Raw genomic sequence first — 17,274 nt, forward strand, 5'->3', positions numbered from 1 at the left:
GTGGAGTGGAAGCTGCTGGACAGGCTGGGCTGTGTGTGGAGTGGAAGCTGCTGGACAGGCTGGGCTGTGTGTGGAGTGGAAGCTGCTGGACAGGCTGGGCTGTGTGTGGAGTGGAAGCTGCTGGACAGGCTGGGCTGTGTGTGGAGTGGAAGCTGCTGGACAGGCTGGGCTGTGTGTGGAGTGGAAGCTGCTGGACAGGCTGGGCTGTGTGTGGAGTGGAAGCTGCTGGACAGGCTGGGCTGTGTGTGGAGTGGAAGCTGCTGGACAGGCTGGGCTGTGTGTGGAGTGGAAGCTGCGGGACAGGATGAGCTGTGTGTGGAGTGGAAGCTGCTGGACAGGCTGGGCTGTGTGTGGAGTGGAAGCTGCTGGACAGGATGGGCTGTGTGTGGAGTGGAAGCTGCTGGACAGGCTGGGCTGTGTGTGGAGTTGTAGCGCAGTGTCAGGATGGGCTGTGTGTGGAGTTGTAGCGCAGTGTCAGGATGGGCTGTGTGTGGAGTTGTAGCGCAGTGTCAGGATGGGCTGTGTGTGGAGTGGAAGCTGCTGGACAGGATGGGCTGTGTGTGGAGTGGAAGCTGCTGGACAGGATGGGCTGTGTGTGGAGTGGAAGCTGCTGGACAGGCTGGGCTGTGTGTGGAGTGGAAGCTGCTGGACAGGCTGGGCTGTGTGTGGAGTGGGAGCTGCTGGGCAGGCTGGGCTGTGTGTGGAAGCTGCTGGACAGGCTGGGCTGTGTGTGGAGTGGAAGCTGCTGGACAGGCTGGGCTGTGTGTGGAGTGGAAGCTGCTGGACAGGCTGAGCTGTGTGTGGAGTGGAAGCTGCTGGACAGGCTGGGCTGTGTGTGGAGTGGAAGCTGCTGGACAGTCTGGGCTGTGTGTGGAGTGGAAGCTGCTGGACAGGATGGGCTGTGTGTGGAGTGGAAGCTGCTGGACAGGCTGGGCTGTGTGTGGAGTGGAAGCTGCTGGACAGGCTGGGCTGTGTGTGGAGTGGAAGCTGCTGGACAGGCTGGGCTGTGTGTGGAGTGGAAGCTGCTGGACAGGCTGGGCTGTGTGTGGAGTGGAAGCTGCTGGACAGGCTGGGCTGTGTGTGGAGTGGATGCTGCTGGACAGACTGGGCTGTGTGTGGAGTAGAAGCTGCTGGACAGACTGGGCTGTGTGTGGAGTGAAAGCTGCTGGACAGGCTGGGCTGTGTGTGGAGTGGAAGCTGCTGGACAGGCTGAGCTTTGTGGAGTGGAAGCTGCTGGACAGGCTGGGCTGTGTGTGGAGTGGAAGCTGCTGGACAGGCTGGGCTGTGTGTGGAGTGGAAGCTGCTGGACAGGCTGGGCTGTGTGTGGAGTAGAAGCTGCTGGACAGGCTGGGCTGTGTGTGGAGTGGAAGCTGCTGGACAGGCTGGGCTGTGTGTGGAGTGGAAGTTGCTGGACAGGATGGGCTGTGTTTGGAGTGGAAGCTGCTGGACAGGCTGGGCTGTGTGTGGAGTGGAAGCTGCTGGACAGGATGGGCTGTGTGTGGAGTGGAAGCTGCTGGACAGGCTGGGCTGTGTGTGGAGTTGTAGCACAGTGTCAGGATGGGCTGTGTGTGGAGTGGAAGCTGCTGGACAGGCTGGGCTGTGTGTGGAGTGGAAGCTGCTGGACAGGATGGGCTGTGTGTGGAGTGGAAGCTGCTGGACAGGATGGGCTGTGTGTGGAGTGGAAGCTGCTGGACAGGCTGGGCTGTGTTTGGAGTTGTAGCACAGTGTCAGGATGGGCTGTGTGTGGAGTGGAAGCTGCTGGACAGGCTGGGCTGTGTGTGGAGTGGAAGCTGCTGGACAGGCTGGGCTGTGTGTGGAGTGGAAGCTGCTGGACAGGCTGGGCTATGTGTGGAGTGGAAGCTGCTGGACAGGCTGGGCTGTGTGTGGAGTGGAAGCTGCTGGACAGGCTGGGCTGTGTGTGGAGTGGAAGCTGCTGGACAGGCTGGGCTGTGTGTGGAGTGGAAGCTGCTGGACAGGCTGGGCTGTGTGTGGAGTGGAAGCTGCTGGACAGGCTGGGCTGTGTGTGGAGTGGAAGCTGCTGGACAGGCTGGGCTGTGTGTGGAGTGGAAGCTGCTGGACAGGATGGGCTGTGTGTGGAGTGGAAGCTGCTGGACAGGCTGAGCTTTGTGTGGAGTGGAAGCTGCTGGACAGGCTGGGCTGTGTGTGGAGTGGAAGCTGCTGGACAGGCTGGGCTGTGTGTGGAGTGGAAGCTGCGGGACAGGATAAGCTGTGTGTGGAGTGGAAGCTGCTGGACAGGCTGGGCTGTGTGTGGAGTGGAAGCTGCTGGACAGGATGGGCTGTGTGTGGAGTGGAAGCTGCTGGACAGGCTGGGCTGTGTGTGGAGTTGTAGCACAGTGTCAGGATGGGCTGTGTGTGGAGTTGTAGCGCAGTGTCAGGATGGGCTGTGTGTGGAGTGGAAGCTGCTGGACAGGATGGGCTGTGTGTGGAGTGGAAGCTGCTGGACAGGATGGGCTGTGTGTGGAGTGGAAGCTGCTGGACAGGCTGGGCTGTGTGTGGAGTGGAAGCTGCTGGACAGGCTGGGCTGTGTGTGGAGTGGGAGCTGCTGGGCAGGCTGGGCTGTGTGTGGAAGCTGCTGGACAGGCTGGGCTGTGTGTGGAGTGGAAGCTGCTGGACAGGCTGAGCTGTGTGTGGAGTGGAAGCTGCTGGACAGGCTGAGCTGTGTGTGGAGTGGAAGCTGCTGGACAGGCTGGGCTGTGTGTGGAGTGGAAGCTGCTGGACAGTCTGGGCTGTGTGTGGAGTGGAAGCTGCTGGACAGGATGGGCTGTGTGTGGAGTGGAAGCTGCTGGACAGGCTGGGCTGTGTGTGGAGTGGAAGCTGCTGGACAGGCTGGGCTGTGTGTGGAGTGGAAGCTGCTGGACAGGCTGGGCTGTGTGTGGAGTGGAAGCTGCTGGACAGGCTGGGCTGTGTGTGGAGTGGAAGCTGCTGGACAGGCTGGGCTGTGTGTGGAGTGGAAGCTGCTGGACAGGATGGGCTGTGTGTGGAGTGGAAGCTGCTGGACAGGCTGGGCTGTGTGTGGAGTTGTAGCACAGTGTCAGGATGGGCTGTGTGTGGAGTGGAAGCTGCTGGACAGGCTGGGCTGTGTGTGGAGTGGAAGCTGCTGGACAGGATGGGCTGTGTGTGGAGTGGAAGCTGCTGGACAGGCTGGGCTGTGTGTGGAGTTGTAGCACAGTGTCAGGCTGGGCTGTGTGTGGAGTGGAAGCTGCTGGACAGGCTGGGCTGTGTGTGGAGTGGAAGCTGCTGGACAGGCTGGGCTGTGTGTGGAGTGGAAGCTGCTGGACAGGCTGGGCTGTGTGTGGAGTGGAAGCTGCTGGACAGGCTGGGCTGTGTGTGGAGTGGAAGCTGCTGGACAGGCTGGGCTGTGTGTGGAGTGGAAGCTGCTGGACAGGATGGGCTGTGTGTGGAGTGGAAGCTGCTGGACAGGATGGGCTGTGTGTGGAGTGGAAGCTGCTGGACAGGATGGGCTGTGTGTGGAGTGGAAGCTGCTGGACAGGCTGGGCTGTGTGTGGAGTAGAAGCTGCTGGACAGGCTGGGCTGTGTGTGGAGTGGAAGCTGCTGGACAGGCTGGGCTGTGTGTGGAGTGGAAGTTGCTGGACAGGATGGGCTGTGTGTGGAGTGGAAGCTGCTGGACAGGCTGGGCTGTGTGTGGAGTTGTAGCACAGTGTCAGGATGGGCTGTGTGTGGAGTGGAAGCTGCTGGACAGGCTGGGCTGTGTGTGGAGTGGAAGCTGCTGGACAGGCTGGGCTGTGTGTGGAGTGGAAGCTGCTGGACAGGCTGGGCTGTGTGTGGAGTGGAAGCTGCTGGACAGGCTGGGCTGTGTGTGGAGTGGAAGCTGCTGGACAGGCTGGGCTGTGTGTGGAGTGGAAGTTGCTGGACAGGATGGGCTGTGTGTGGAGTGGAAGCTGCTGGACAGGCTGGGCTGTGTGTGGAGTGGAAGCTGCTGGACAGGATGGGCTGTGTGTGGAGTGGAAGCTGCTGGACAGGCTGGGCTGTGTGTGGAGTTGTAGCACAGTGTCAGGATGGGCTGTGTGTGGAGTGGAAGCTGCTGGACAGGCTGGGCTGTGTGTGGAGTGGAAGCTGCTGGACAGGATGGGCTGTGTGTGGAGTGGAAGCTGCTGGACAGGCTGGGCTGTGTGTGGAGTTGTAGCGCAGTGTCAGGATGGGCTGTGTGTGGAGTTGTAGCGCAGTGTCAGGATGGGCTGTGTGTGGAGTGGAAGCTGCTGGACAGGATGGGCTGTGTGTGGAGTGGAAGCTGCTGGACAGGATGGGCTGTGTGTGGAGTGGAAGCTGCTGGACAGGCTGGGCTGTGTGTGGAGTGGAAGCTGCTGGACAGGCTGGGCTGTGTGTGGAGTGGGAGCTGCTGGGCAGGCTGGGCTGTGTGTGGAAGCTGCTGGACAGGCTGGGCTGTGTGTGGAGTGGAAGCTGCTGGACAGGCTGAGCTGTGTGTGGAGTGGAAGCTGCTGGACAGGCTGGGCTGTGTGTGGAGTGGAAGCTGCTGGACAGGCTGGGCTGTGTGTGGAGTGGAAGTTGCTGGACAGGATGGGCTGTGTGTGGAGTGGAAGCTGCTGGACAGGCTGGGCTGTGTGTGGAGTGGAAGCTGCTGGACAGGATGGGCTGTGTGTGGAGTGGAAGCTGCTGGACAGGCTGGGCTGTGTGTGGAGTTGTAGCACAGTGTCAGGATGGGCTGTGTGTGGAGTGGAAGCTGCTGGACAGGCTGGGCTGTGTGTGGAGTGGAAGCTGCTGGACAGGATGGGCTGTGTGTGGAGTGGAAGCTGCTGGACAGGCTGGGCTGTGTGTGGAGTTGTAGCACAGTGTCAGGATGGGCTGTGTGTGGAGTGGAAGCTGCTGGACAGGCTGGGCTGTGTGTGGAGTGGAAGCTGCTGGACAGGCTGGGCTGTGTGTGGAGTGGAAGCTGCTGGACAGGCTGGGCTGTGTGTGGAGTGGAAGCTGCTGGACAGGCTGGGCTGTGTGTGGAGTGGAAGCTGCTGGACAGGCTGGGCTGTGTGTGGAGTGGAAGGTGCTGGACAGGATGGGCTGTGTGTGGAGTGGAAGCTGCTGGACAGGCTGGGCTGTGTGTGGAGTGGAAGCTGCTGGACAGGATGGGCTGTGTGTGGAGTGGAAGCTGCTGGACAGGCTGGGCTGTGTGTGGAGTTGTAGCACAGTGTCAGGATGGGCTGTGTGTGGAGTGGAAGCTGCTGGACAGGCTGGGCTGTGTGTGGAGTGGAAGCTGCTGGACAGGATGGGCTGTGTGTGGAGTGGAAGCTGCTGGACAGGCTGGGCTGTGTGTGGAGTTGTAGCACAGTGTCAGGATGGGCTGTGTGTGGAGTGGAAGCTGCTGGACAGGCTGGGCTGTGTGTGGAGTGGAAGCTGCTGGACAGGATGGGCTGTGTGTGGAGTGGAAGCTGCTGGACAGGATGGCTGTGTGTGGAGTGGAAGCTGCTGGACAGGCTGGGCTGTGTGTGGAGTGGAAGCTGCTGGACAGGATGGCTGGGGCAGGATAAGTCGAGCTGTCGCTGCATGGCATGAATGCAGGTATGAAAAAACTCCTAAGGAAAGACAGGTGGAAATAAAACACTGCACTTCAATTTAAAATGCTGCCTCCTTACCTCAATACTGCAACCACACTTATCTGCACGGGCATTTTCTCTGCACGGCATTTTCTCTGCATGGGCATTTTTGTCTGCACGGGCACCTATCTACATGGGCACCTATCTACATGGGCACCTATCTACATGGGCACTTATCTGCATGGGCACTTTAACTGCACGGGCACTTATCTGCACGGGCATTTTCTCTGCACGGGCACTTATCTGCATGGGCACTTTATCTGCATGGGCACTTATCTGCATGGGCACTTATCTGCACGGGCACTTTCTCTGCACGGGCACTTTCTCTGCACGGGCACTTATCTGCACGGGCACTTATCTGCACGGGCACTTATCTGCACGGGCACTTATCTGCACGGGCACTTATCTGCACGGGCACTTATCTGCACGGGCACTTATCTGCACGGGCACTTATCTGCATGGGCGAGTCATCACTTTATGTTATCAATGCGTAAAGTAATAAAGCATTTAGCCTGAATTTGTGGGAGGTGCGGGAATTTTCTGTAAGAATCCGCGGCAGTACCTGTTTCCTGACGCCGCGGGTTCTTCACGTGACGATCGATCAGGTGACACTCTGTCAGCTGACCGGAAGCAGCATCGTGGGTGCGGATAAGTGGCCGGGGCTGGCCAGGGTAGCGGCGTTCCATCGCAGCCCGCATTCTGGAGGTAAGCCGGAGATAGGAGGGTACCCTCGGCAAGCCCGACCCCGGTTTCAGTAACTCAGGGACGTGCGTCCCATGTGGCCGTAAACGGTCTTTGCTCTCCTGTTTATTGCTCGGTGCAGGAGGGGGACAGTGGGGGGGGGGGTGCAGTAGGGGATATCCTGGGGATCCCGGGTTTATCCATGACATCAGCACGCAACCCGGTCCGCTCCTGCATCGAGACTTAGCCATGTTTCCCACTGAGACCTTGCTCCCCCACAAACCCATGGTGCGGGGGGGGGGGGATTTTTTTTGTCAGGTCAGTGCTTACATGCTCGTACCGCTCATAGGGAGGGGGTGTCATTTGTTTTTCACTGTACATGCATTTGTAGCTTTCGTGCAGTACAGGCGCCTGTAGCATTGGTGCCGCATGGACGCTGGTAAATCTATAAATGCACTTGTAGTATTTGTACGGTTCACACGATCGGAGCGATTACACCCAATATATGCTCTTAGCATTTATACTGTACACGCTTGTAGCATTTATACTATACACACGGTCTTACGAGTCATACTGTACATATGCTCGGATCATACTGTACACAACACATGCTAGTAGGGTTTATACTGTTCACATGCTCGTAGGATTTATTCTGTACACGCGCTCATAGCATTTATACTGTACACGCGCCCGTAGGATTTATACTGTACACGCGCCCGTAGGATTTATACTGTACACGCGCTCGTAGCATTCATACTGTACACGCGCTCGTAGCATTCATACTGTACACGCGCTCGTAGCATTCATACTGTACACGCGCTCGTAGCATTTATACTGTACACACGCTCGTAGCATTCATACTGTACACGCGCCCGTAGCATTTATACTGTACACGCGCTCGTAGCATTTATACTATACACACGGTCTTAGGAGTCATACTGTACATACGCTCGTGTCATACTGTACACAGCACATGCTAGTAGGATTTATACTGTACACGTGCCCGCAGCATTTATACTGTACACACGCTCATAAGATTTATACTGTACACACGCTTGTAGCATTTATACTATACACACGGTCTTAGGAGTCATACTGTACATACGCTCGTGTCATACTGTACACAACACATGCTCGCAGGGTTTATACTGAAAATATGCTCGTAGGATTTATACTGTACACGCGCTCATAGCATTTATATTGTACACGCGCTCGTAGCATTCATACTGTACACGCGCTCGTAGGATTTATACTGTACACACACTCGAAGGATTCATACTGTACAAGCGCTCATAGCATTTATACTGTACACGCTCGTAGGGTTTTTACTGAACATATGCTCGTAGGATTTATACTGTACACGCGCTCATAGCATTTATATTGTACACGCGCTCGTAGCATTCATACTGTACACGCGCTCGTAGGATTTATACTGTACACAAACACTCGAAGGATTCATACTGTACACGCGCTCATAGCATTTATACTGTACACGCGCTCGTAGCATTCATACTGTACACGCCCTCATAGCATTCATACGGTACACGCGCTCGTAGCATTTATACTGTACACGCGCTCGTAGCATTCATACTGTACACGCGCTCGTAGCATTCATACTGTACACGCGCACGTAGGATTCATACTGTACACGCGCACGTAGGATTTATACTGTACACGCGCTCGAAGGATTCATACTGTACACGCGCTCGTAGCATTCATACGGTACACGCGCTCGTAGCATTTATACTGTACACGCGCTCGTAGCATTTATACTGTACACGCGCTCGTAGCATTTATACTGTACACAACAATTGCTCGTAGGATTTATACTGTAAACGCGCTCGTAAGATTTATACTGTAAACATGCACGTAGCATTCATACTGTACACACACGCACTTAGCATTTATACTGTACACACGCTCGTAGCATTTATACTGTACACACGCACTTAGAATTTATACTGTACACACGCTCGTAGCATTTATACTGTACACACGCTCGTAGCAATTATACTGTACACACTCTCGTAGCATTTATACTGTACACATGAACTTAGCATTTATACTGTACACGCGCTCGTAGCATTTATACTGTACACGCGCTCGTAGCATTTATACTGTACACACGCACTTAGCATTTATACTGTACACACGCACTTAGCATTTATACTGTACACACACTCGCAGCATTTATACTGTACACACGCACTTAGCATTTATGCTGTACACACGCTCGCAGCATTTATACTGTACACACGCTCGCAGCATTTATACTGTACACACGCTCGTAGGATTTATACTGTACACACGCCCGTAGCACTTATACTGTACACACGCTCGCAGCATTTATACTGTACACACGCTCGTAGGATTTATACTGTACACACGCCCGTAGCATTTATACTGTACACACGCTCGCAGCATTTATACTGTACACACGCCCGTAGGATTTTTACTGTACACACGCTCGCAGCATTTATACTGTACACACGCTCGTAGGATTTATACTGTACACACGCCCGTAGCATTTATACTGTACACACGCTCGCAGCATTTATACTGTACACACGCTCGCAGCATTTATACTGTACACACGCTCGCAGCATTTATACTGTACACACGCTCGCAGCATTTATACTGTACACACGCTCGCAGCATTTATACTGTACACACGCTCGTAGCATTTATACTGTACACACGCTCGTAGCATTTATACTGTACACACGCTCGCAGCATATATACTGTACACACGCTCGTAGGATTTATACTGTACACACGCTCGCAGCATTTATACTGTACACACGCTCGCAGCATTTATACTGTACACACGCTCGCAGCATTTATACTGTACACACGCTCGCAGCATTTATACTGTACACACGCTCGCAGCATTTATACTGTACACACGCTCGCAGCATTTATACTGTACACACGCTCGCAGCATTTATACTGTACACACGCTCGCAGCATTTATACTGTACACACGCCCGTAGCATTTATACTGTACACACGCCCGTAGCATTTTTACTGTACACACGCCCGTAGCATTTATACTGTTCACACGCTCGTAGCATTTATACTGTACACAAGCTCGTAGGATTTTTACCGTACACACGCTCGCAGCATATATACTGTACATACGCACGTAGCATTTATACTGTACACACGCTCGCAGCATTTATACTGTACACACGCTCGCAGCATTTATACTGTACACACGCTCGCAGCATTTATACTGTACACGCTCGCAGCTATTTTACTGTACACACGCTCGCAGCATTTATACTGTACACACGCTCGCAGCATTTATACTGTACACACGCTCGCAGCATTTATACTGTACACACGCTCGCAGCATTTATACTGTACACACGCTCGCAGCATTTATACTGTACACACGCTCGCAGCATTTATACTGTACACACGCTCGCAGCATTCATACTGTACACACGCCCGTAGCATTTATACTGTACACACGCTCGCAGCATTTATACTGTACACACGCCCGTAGCATTTATACTGTACACAAGCTCGCAGCATTTATACTGTACACACGCTCGTAGGATTTTTACTGTACACACGCTCGCAGCATATATACTGTACACACGCTCGCAGCATATATACTGTACACACGCTCGCAGCATATATACTGTACACACGCTCGTAGGATTTTTACTGTACACACGCCCGTAGCATTTATACTGTACACACGCCCGTAGCATTTATACTGTTCACACGCTCGTAGCAATTATACTGTACACAAGCTCGTAGCAATTATACTGTACACACGCACTTAGCATTTATACTGTACACACACACTTAGCATTTATACTGTACACACGCACTTAGCATTTATACTGTACACACGCACTTAGCATTTATACTGTACACACGCACTTAGCATTTATACTGTACACACGCACTTAGCATTTATACTGTACACACGCACTTAGCATTTATACTGTACACACGCTCGTAGCATTTATACTGTACACACGCTCGTAGGATTTTTACTGTACACACGCTCTATGTACACGCTATGTTCTGTACCAGAGGACACTTCTTACAGTCCAGTACAGCAGAGTCCAGTGTGTTCTGTACAGTAGCGTCCAGTGTGTTCTGTACCAGAGGACACTTCTTACAGTCCAGTACAGCAGAGTCCAGTGTGTTCTGTACAGTAGCGTCCATTGTGTTCTGTACCAGAGGACACTTCTTACAGTCCAGTACAGCAGAGTCCAGTGTGTTCTGTGCAGCAGAGTCCATTGTGTTCTGTACCAGAGGAAATTTCTTACAGTCCAGTACAGCAGAGTCCAGTGTGTTCTGTACAGCAGAGCCCATTGTGTTCTGTACCAGAGGACACTTTTACAGTCCAGTACAGCAGAGTCCAGTGTGTTCTGTACCAGAGGACACTTCTTACAGTCCAGTACAGCAGGGTCCAGTGTGTTCTGTGCAGCAGAGTCCATTGTGTTCTGTACCAGAGGACACTTCTTACAGTCCAGTACAGCAGAGTCCAGTGTGTTCTGTGCAGCAGAGTCCATTGTGTTCTGTACCAGAGGACACTTCTTACAGTCCAGTACAGCAGAGTCCAGTGTGTTCTGTGCAGCAGAGTCCATTGTGTTCTGTACCAGAGGAAACTTCTTACAGTCCAGTACAGCAGAGTACAGTGTGTTCTGTACAGCAGAGTCCAGTGTGTTCTGTACCAGAGGACACTTCTTACAGTCCAGTACAGCAGAGTCCAGAGTGTTCTGTACCAGAGGACACTTCTTACAGTCCAATACAGCAGAGTCCAATGTGTTCTGTACCAGAGAACACTTCTTTCAGTCCAGTACAGCAGAGTCCAGTGTGTTCTATGCAGCAGAGTCCAGTGTGTTCTGTACCAGAGGACACTTCTTACAGTCCAGTACAGCAGAGTCCAGTGTGTTCTGTGCAGCAGAGTCCATTGTGTTCTGTACCAGAGGACACTTCTTACAGTCCAGTACAGCAGAGTCCATTGTGTTCTGTACCAGAGGACACTTCTTACAGTCCAGTACGTTCTGTACCAGAGGACACTTCTTACAGTCCAGTACAGCAGAGTCCAGTGTGTTCTGTACAGCAGAGTCCAGTGTGTTCTGTACAGAAGAGTCCAGTGTGTTCTGTACCAGAGGACACTTCTTACAGTCCAGTACAGCAGAGTCCAGTGTGTTATGTGCAGCAGAGTCCATTGTGTTCTGTACCAGAGGACACTTCTTACAGTCCAGTACAGCAGAATCCAGTGTGTTCTGTACAGCAGAGTCCATTGTGTTCTGTACCAGAGGACACTTCTTACAGTCCAGTACAGCAGAGTCCAGTGTGTTCTGTGCAGCAGAGTCCAGTTTGTTCTGTACAGCAGAGTCCAGTGTGTTCTGTACAGCAGATTCCAGTGTGTTCTGTACCAGAGGACACTTCTTACAGTCCAGTACAGCAGAGTCCAGTGTGTTCTGTGCAGCAGAGTCCATTGTGTTCTGTACCAGAGGACACTTTTTACAGTCCAGTACAGCAGAGTCCAGTGTGTTCTGTACCAGAGGACACTTCTTACAGTCCAGTACAGCAGAGTCCAGTGTGTTCTGTACCAGAGGACACTTCTTACAGTCCAGTACAGCAGAGTCCAGTGTGTTCTGTGCAGCAGAGTCCATTGTGTTCTGTACCAGAGGAAATTTCTTACAGTCCAGTACAGCAGAGTCCAGTGTGTTCTGTACAGCAGAGTCCATTGTGTTCTGTACCAGAGGACACTTCTAACAGTCCAGTACAGCAGAGTCCAGTGTGTTCTGTGCAGCAGAGTCCATTGTGTTCTGTACCAGAGGAAACTTCTTACAGTCCAGTACAGCAGAGTACAGTGTGTTCTGTACAGCAGAGTCCAGTGTGTTCTGTACCAGAGGACACTTCTTACAGTCCAGTACAGCAGAGTCCAGAGTGTTCTGTACCAGAGGACACTTCTTACAGTCCAGTACAGCAGAGTCCAGTGTGTTCTGTACCAGAGGACACTTCTTACAGTCCAATACAGCAGAGTCCAATGTGTTCTGTACCAGAGAACACTTCTTTCAGTCCAGTACAGCAGAGTCCAGTGTGTTCTATGCAGCAGAGTCCAGTGTGTTCTGTACAGCAGAGTCCAGTGTGTTCTGTACAGCAGAGTCCAGTGTGTTCTGTACAGCAGAGTCCAGTGTGTTCTGTACAGCAGAGTCCAGTGTGTTCTGTACAGCAGAGTCCAGTGTGTTCTGTACCAGAGGACACTTCTTACAGTCCTGTACAGTAGAGTCCAGTGTGTTCTGTACAGCAGAGTCCAATGTGTTCTGTACCAGACAACACTTCTTTCAGTCCAGTACAGCAGAGTCCATTGTGTTCTGTACCAGAGAACACTTCTTACAGTCCAGTACAGCAGAGTCCAGTACAGCAGAGTCCAATGTGTTCTGTACCAGAGAACACTTCTTACAGTCCAGTACAGCAGAGTCCATTGTGTTCTGTACCAGAGGACACTTCTTACAGTCCAGTAGAGCAGAGTCCAGTGTGTTCTGTACAGCAGAGTCCAGTGTGTTCTGTACCAGAGGACACTTCTTACAGTCCTGTACAGTAGAGTCCAGTGTGTTCTGTACCAGAGGACACTTCTTACAGTCCAGTACAGCAGAGTCCAGTGTGTTCTATGCAGCAGAGTCCAGTGTGTTCTGTACAGCAGAGTCCAGTGTGTTCTGTACCAGAGGACACTTCTTACAGTCCAGTACAGCAGAGTCCAGTGTGTTCTATGCAGCAGAGTCCAGTGTGTTCTGTACCAGAGGACACTTCTTACAGTCCAGTACAGCAGAGTCCAGTGTGTTCTGTGCAGCAGAGTCCAGTGTGTTCTGTACCAGAGGACACTTTTTACAGTCCAGTACAGCAGAGTCCAATGTGTTCTGTACCAGGGGACACTTCTTACAGTCCAGTACAGCAGAGTCCAGTGTGTTCTGTACCAGAGGACACTTCTTACAGTCCAGTACAGCAGAGTCCAGTGTGTTCTGTACCAGAGGACACTTCTTACAGTCCAGTACAGCAGAGTCCAGTGTGTTCTGTGCAGCAGAGTCCATTGTGTTCTGTACCAGAGGACACTTCTTACAGTCCAGTACAGCAGAGTCCAGTGTGTTCTGTACAGCAGAGTCCATTGTGTTCTGTACCAGAGGACACTTCTTACAGTCCAGTACAGCAGAGTCCAGTGTGTTCTGTACAGCAGAGTCCATTGTGTTCTGTACCAGAGGACACTTTTTACAGTCCAGTACAGCAGAGTCCAGTGTGTTCTGTACCAGAGGACACTTCTTACAGTCCAGTACAGCAGAGTCCAGTGTGTTCTGTACCAGAGGACACTTCTTACAGTCCAGTACAGCAGAGTCCAGTGTGTTCTGTACAGCAAAGCCCATTGTGTTCTGTACCAGAGGACACTTCTTACAGTCCTGTACAGCAGAGTCCAGTGTGTTCTGTACAGCAGAGTCCATTGTGTTCTGTACCAGAGGACACTTCTTACAGTCCAGTACAGCAGAGTCCAGTGTGTTCTGTACAGCAGAGTCCAATGTGTTCTGTACCAGAGAACACTTTTTACAGTACAGCAAAATCCAGTGTGTTCTGTACAGCAGAGTCCAGTGTGTTCTGTACCAGAGGACACTTCTTACAGTCCAGTACAGCAGAGTCCAGTGTGTTCTGTGCAGCAGAGTCCAGTGTGTTCTGTACCAGAGGACACCTCTTACAGTCCAGTACAGCAGAGTCCAGTGTGTTCTGTACAGCAGAGTCCAGTGTGTTCTGTACCAGAGAACACTTCTTACAGTCCAGTACAGCAGAGTCCAGTTTGTTCTGTACAGCAGAGTCCAGTGTGTTCTGTACAGCAGAGTCCAGTGTGTTCTGTACCAGAGGACACTTCTTACAGTCCAGTACAGCAGAGTCCAGTGTGTTCTGTACAGCAGAGTCCATTGTGTTCTGTACCAGAGGACACTTCTTACAGTCCAGTACAGCAGAGTCCAGTGTGTTCTGTACCAGAGGACACTTCTTACAGTCCAGTACAGCAGAGTCCATTGTGTTCTGTACCAGAGGACACTTCTTACAGTCCAGTACAGCAGATTCCAGTGTGTTCTGTACCAGAGGACACTTCTTCCAGTCCAGTACAGCAGAGTCCAGTGTGTTCTGTACAGCAGAGTCCATTGTGTTCTGTACCAGGGGACACTTCTTACAGTCCAGTATAGCAGAGTCCAGTGTGTTCTGTACCAGAGGACACTTCTTACAGTCCAGTACAGCAGAGTCCAGTGTGTTCTGTGCAGCAGAGTCCATTGTGTTCTGTACCAGAGGACACTTCTTACAGTCCTGTACAGCAGAGTCCAGTATGTTCTGTACAGCAGAGTCCAGTGTGTTCTGTACAGCAGAGTCCAGTGTGTTCTGTACAGCAGAGTCCAGTGTGTTCTGTACCAGGGGACACTTCTTACAGTCCAGTATAGCAGAGTCCAGTGTGTTCTGTACCAGAGGACACTTCTTACAGTCCAGTACAGCAGAGTCCAGTGTGTTCTGTACAGCAGAGTCCAGTGTGTTCTGTACCAGAGGACACTTCTTACAGTCCAGTACAGCAGAGTCCAGTGTGTTCTGTACAGCAGAGTCCAGTGTGTTCTGTACCAGGGGACACTTCTTACAGTCCAGTATAGCAGAGTCCAGTGTGTTCTGTACCAGAGGACACTTCTTACAGTCCAGTACAGCAGAGTCCATTGTGTTCTGTACCAGGGGACACTTCTTCTTCCATGTTTTTAGTGGATGGAACATTCTGTAAATCTAAGGGATTCACCTGGGACTGCTCCTATCTCTGTCTTAATGGAGAACAAAGCTTTTATTCTCTTATGACAAGTGTCCTAGAGGCGGTACCAATCCCTGAAGTGTCGAGGAGCCTTCTCCTTCCTGATTGATAGGTAGAAGCTGAGCCCTGTCTACACAGCTCACACCTGAGTACAATCTGTAAACATGAAGGAGATGTATAGACAGGGCTCGGCTTCCAGCTGTCAATCAATCGGGAAGGAGAAGGCTCCTCAACACTTCATGGGTTGGCACCGCCTCTAGGACACTTGGCACCAGAGAATAAAAGCTTTGTTCTCCATTTTGACAGATATAGGGCCGGTCCCAGGTGTCTCCTAATCCTGACAGCATGTAACAGGGTCTGTGAGTGTAGTTTCAATCCCATTGAACATTACCCTGATCACACAGCTGCACCTCATTACAATGTATCTGTGAGTCCAGCGTGTTCATTGTGCTGATGTATTGAGCTCACAGAGACTTTCCTGTGCTGTTACATTGTGGCAGACCCTCAGCTATTTTACATCTTTTCTCCCCATTTAGAGCTCAGTCCGCTGTCCCCTCCCTGGGAGCAATGCATTGTGGGACACGGTCACTGACCACGGGATGTAACTGACGTGAAAAAAATACGGTCACATGACCTCTCAGCGTCCTTTGGCACGAGTTGTTTTTTTTTCCTTGACCACGGTTCAGATGGATCTGTGATTGGTTCCAGAAAGCCGACAAGAACCGAGATGGGAGGATGAACTTCAAAGAGGTCCAAGATCTGCTGAAGATGATGAACGTGGACATGAATGAAGCGCACGCATACCGCCTCTTCCTGGTGAGTCCATACCGTGTCAATCCTGAGGGGGCAGGACTTACAATGTCAGTCATTGGTAGAGCAGCATTACACCTCCGCTATATCTGCCCCCATAACATTGCTCTACACTACATAGTATAGTGCCCCCATAACACTGCTCTACAGTATATAATATAGTGCCCCCATAACATTGCTCTACACTACATAGTATAGTGCCCCCATAACACTGCTCTACAGTATATAATATAGTGCCCCATAACACTGCTCTACAGTATATAGTAAAGTGCCCCCATAACACTGCTCTACAGTATATAATATAGTGCCCCCATAACATTGCTCTACAGTATATAATATAGTGCCCCCATAACATTGCTCTACAGTATATAATATAGTGCAACCATAACACTACTGTACAGTATATAATATAATGCAACCATAACACTGCTCTACAGTATATAGTATAGTGCCCCATAACACTGCTCTACAGTATATAGTATAGTGCCCCCATAACACTGCTGTACAGTATATAATAGTGCCACATAACACTGCTCTACAGTATATAATATAGTGCCTCATAGCACTGCTCTACGGTATATAGTATAGTGCCCAATAACACTGCTCTACAGTATATAATATAGTGCCCCCATAACATTGCTCTACACTACATAGTATAGTGCCCCCATAACACTGCTCTACAGTATATAATATAGTGCAACCATAACACTGCTCTACAGTATATAATATAGTGCCCCCATAACACTGCTCTACAGTATATAATATAGTGCCCCCATAACATTGCTCTACAGTATATAATATAGTGCCCCCATAACATTGCTCTACAGTATATAATATAGTGCAACCATAACACTACTGTACAGTATATAATATAATGCAACCATAACACTGCTCTACAGTATATAGTATAGTGCCCCATAACACTGCTCTACAGTATATAGTATAGTGCCCCCATAACACTGCTGTACAGTATATAATAGTGCCACATAACACTGCTCTACAGTATATAATATAGTGCCTCATAGCACTGCTCTACGGTATATAGTATAGTGCCCAATAACACTGCTCTACAGTATATAATATAGTGCCCCCATAACATTGCTCTACACTACATAGTATAGTGCCCCCATAACACTGCTCTACAGTATATAATATAGTGCAACCATAACACTGCTCTACAGTATATAGTATAGTGCCCCATAACACTGCTCTACAGTATATAGTATAGTGCCCCATAAAACCGCTCTAGAGTATATAATATAGTGCCCCATAACACTGCTCTACAGTATATAATATACTGCCCCCATAACACTGCTCTACAGTATATAATATAGTGCCCCCATAACGATGCTCTACAGTATATAATATAGTGCCCCCATAACACTGCTCTAC

At 51.0% G+C, this 17,274-nt stretch overlaps 1 protein-coding gene across 1 annotated transcript in view; it reads left to right on the top strand.

Moving 5' to 3' along the window:
- The window catches only part of LOC130327113 (1-phosphatidylinositol 4,5-bisphosphate phosphodiesterase delta-4-like), a 148,482-nt gene that overhangs the window by 116,578 nt on the left and 14,630 nt on the right, over positions 1 to 17,274 (top strand). The window contains exon 4 of the mRNA XM_056553381.1: positions 15,759 to 15,888. Coding sequence (XP_056409356.1) covers positions 15,759 to 15,888 — 130 coding nt within the window. The remainder of the gene's footprint in view (positions 1 to 15,758; positions 15,889 to 17,274) is intronic.

The sequence above is a fragment of the Hyla sarda genome, unplaced genomic scaffold (assembly GCF_029499605.1).
Source record: "Hyla sarda isolate aHylSar1 unplaced genomic scaffold, aHylSar1.hap1 scaffold_292, whole genome shotgun sequence".
Classification (NCBI taxonomy): Eukaryota; Metazoa; Chordata; class Amphibia; order Anura; family Hylidae; genus Hyla; species Hyla sarda.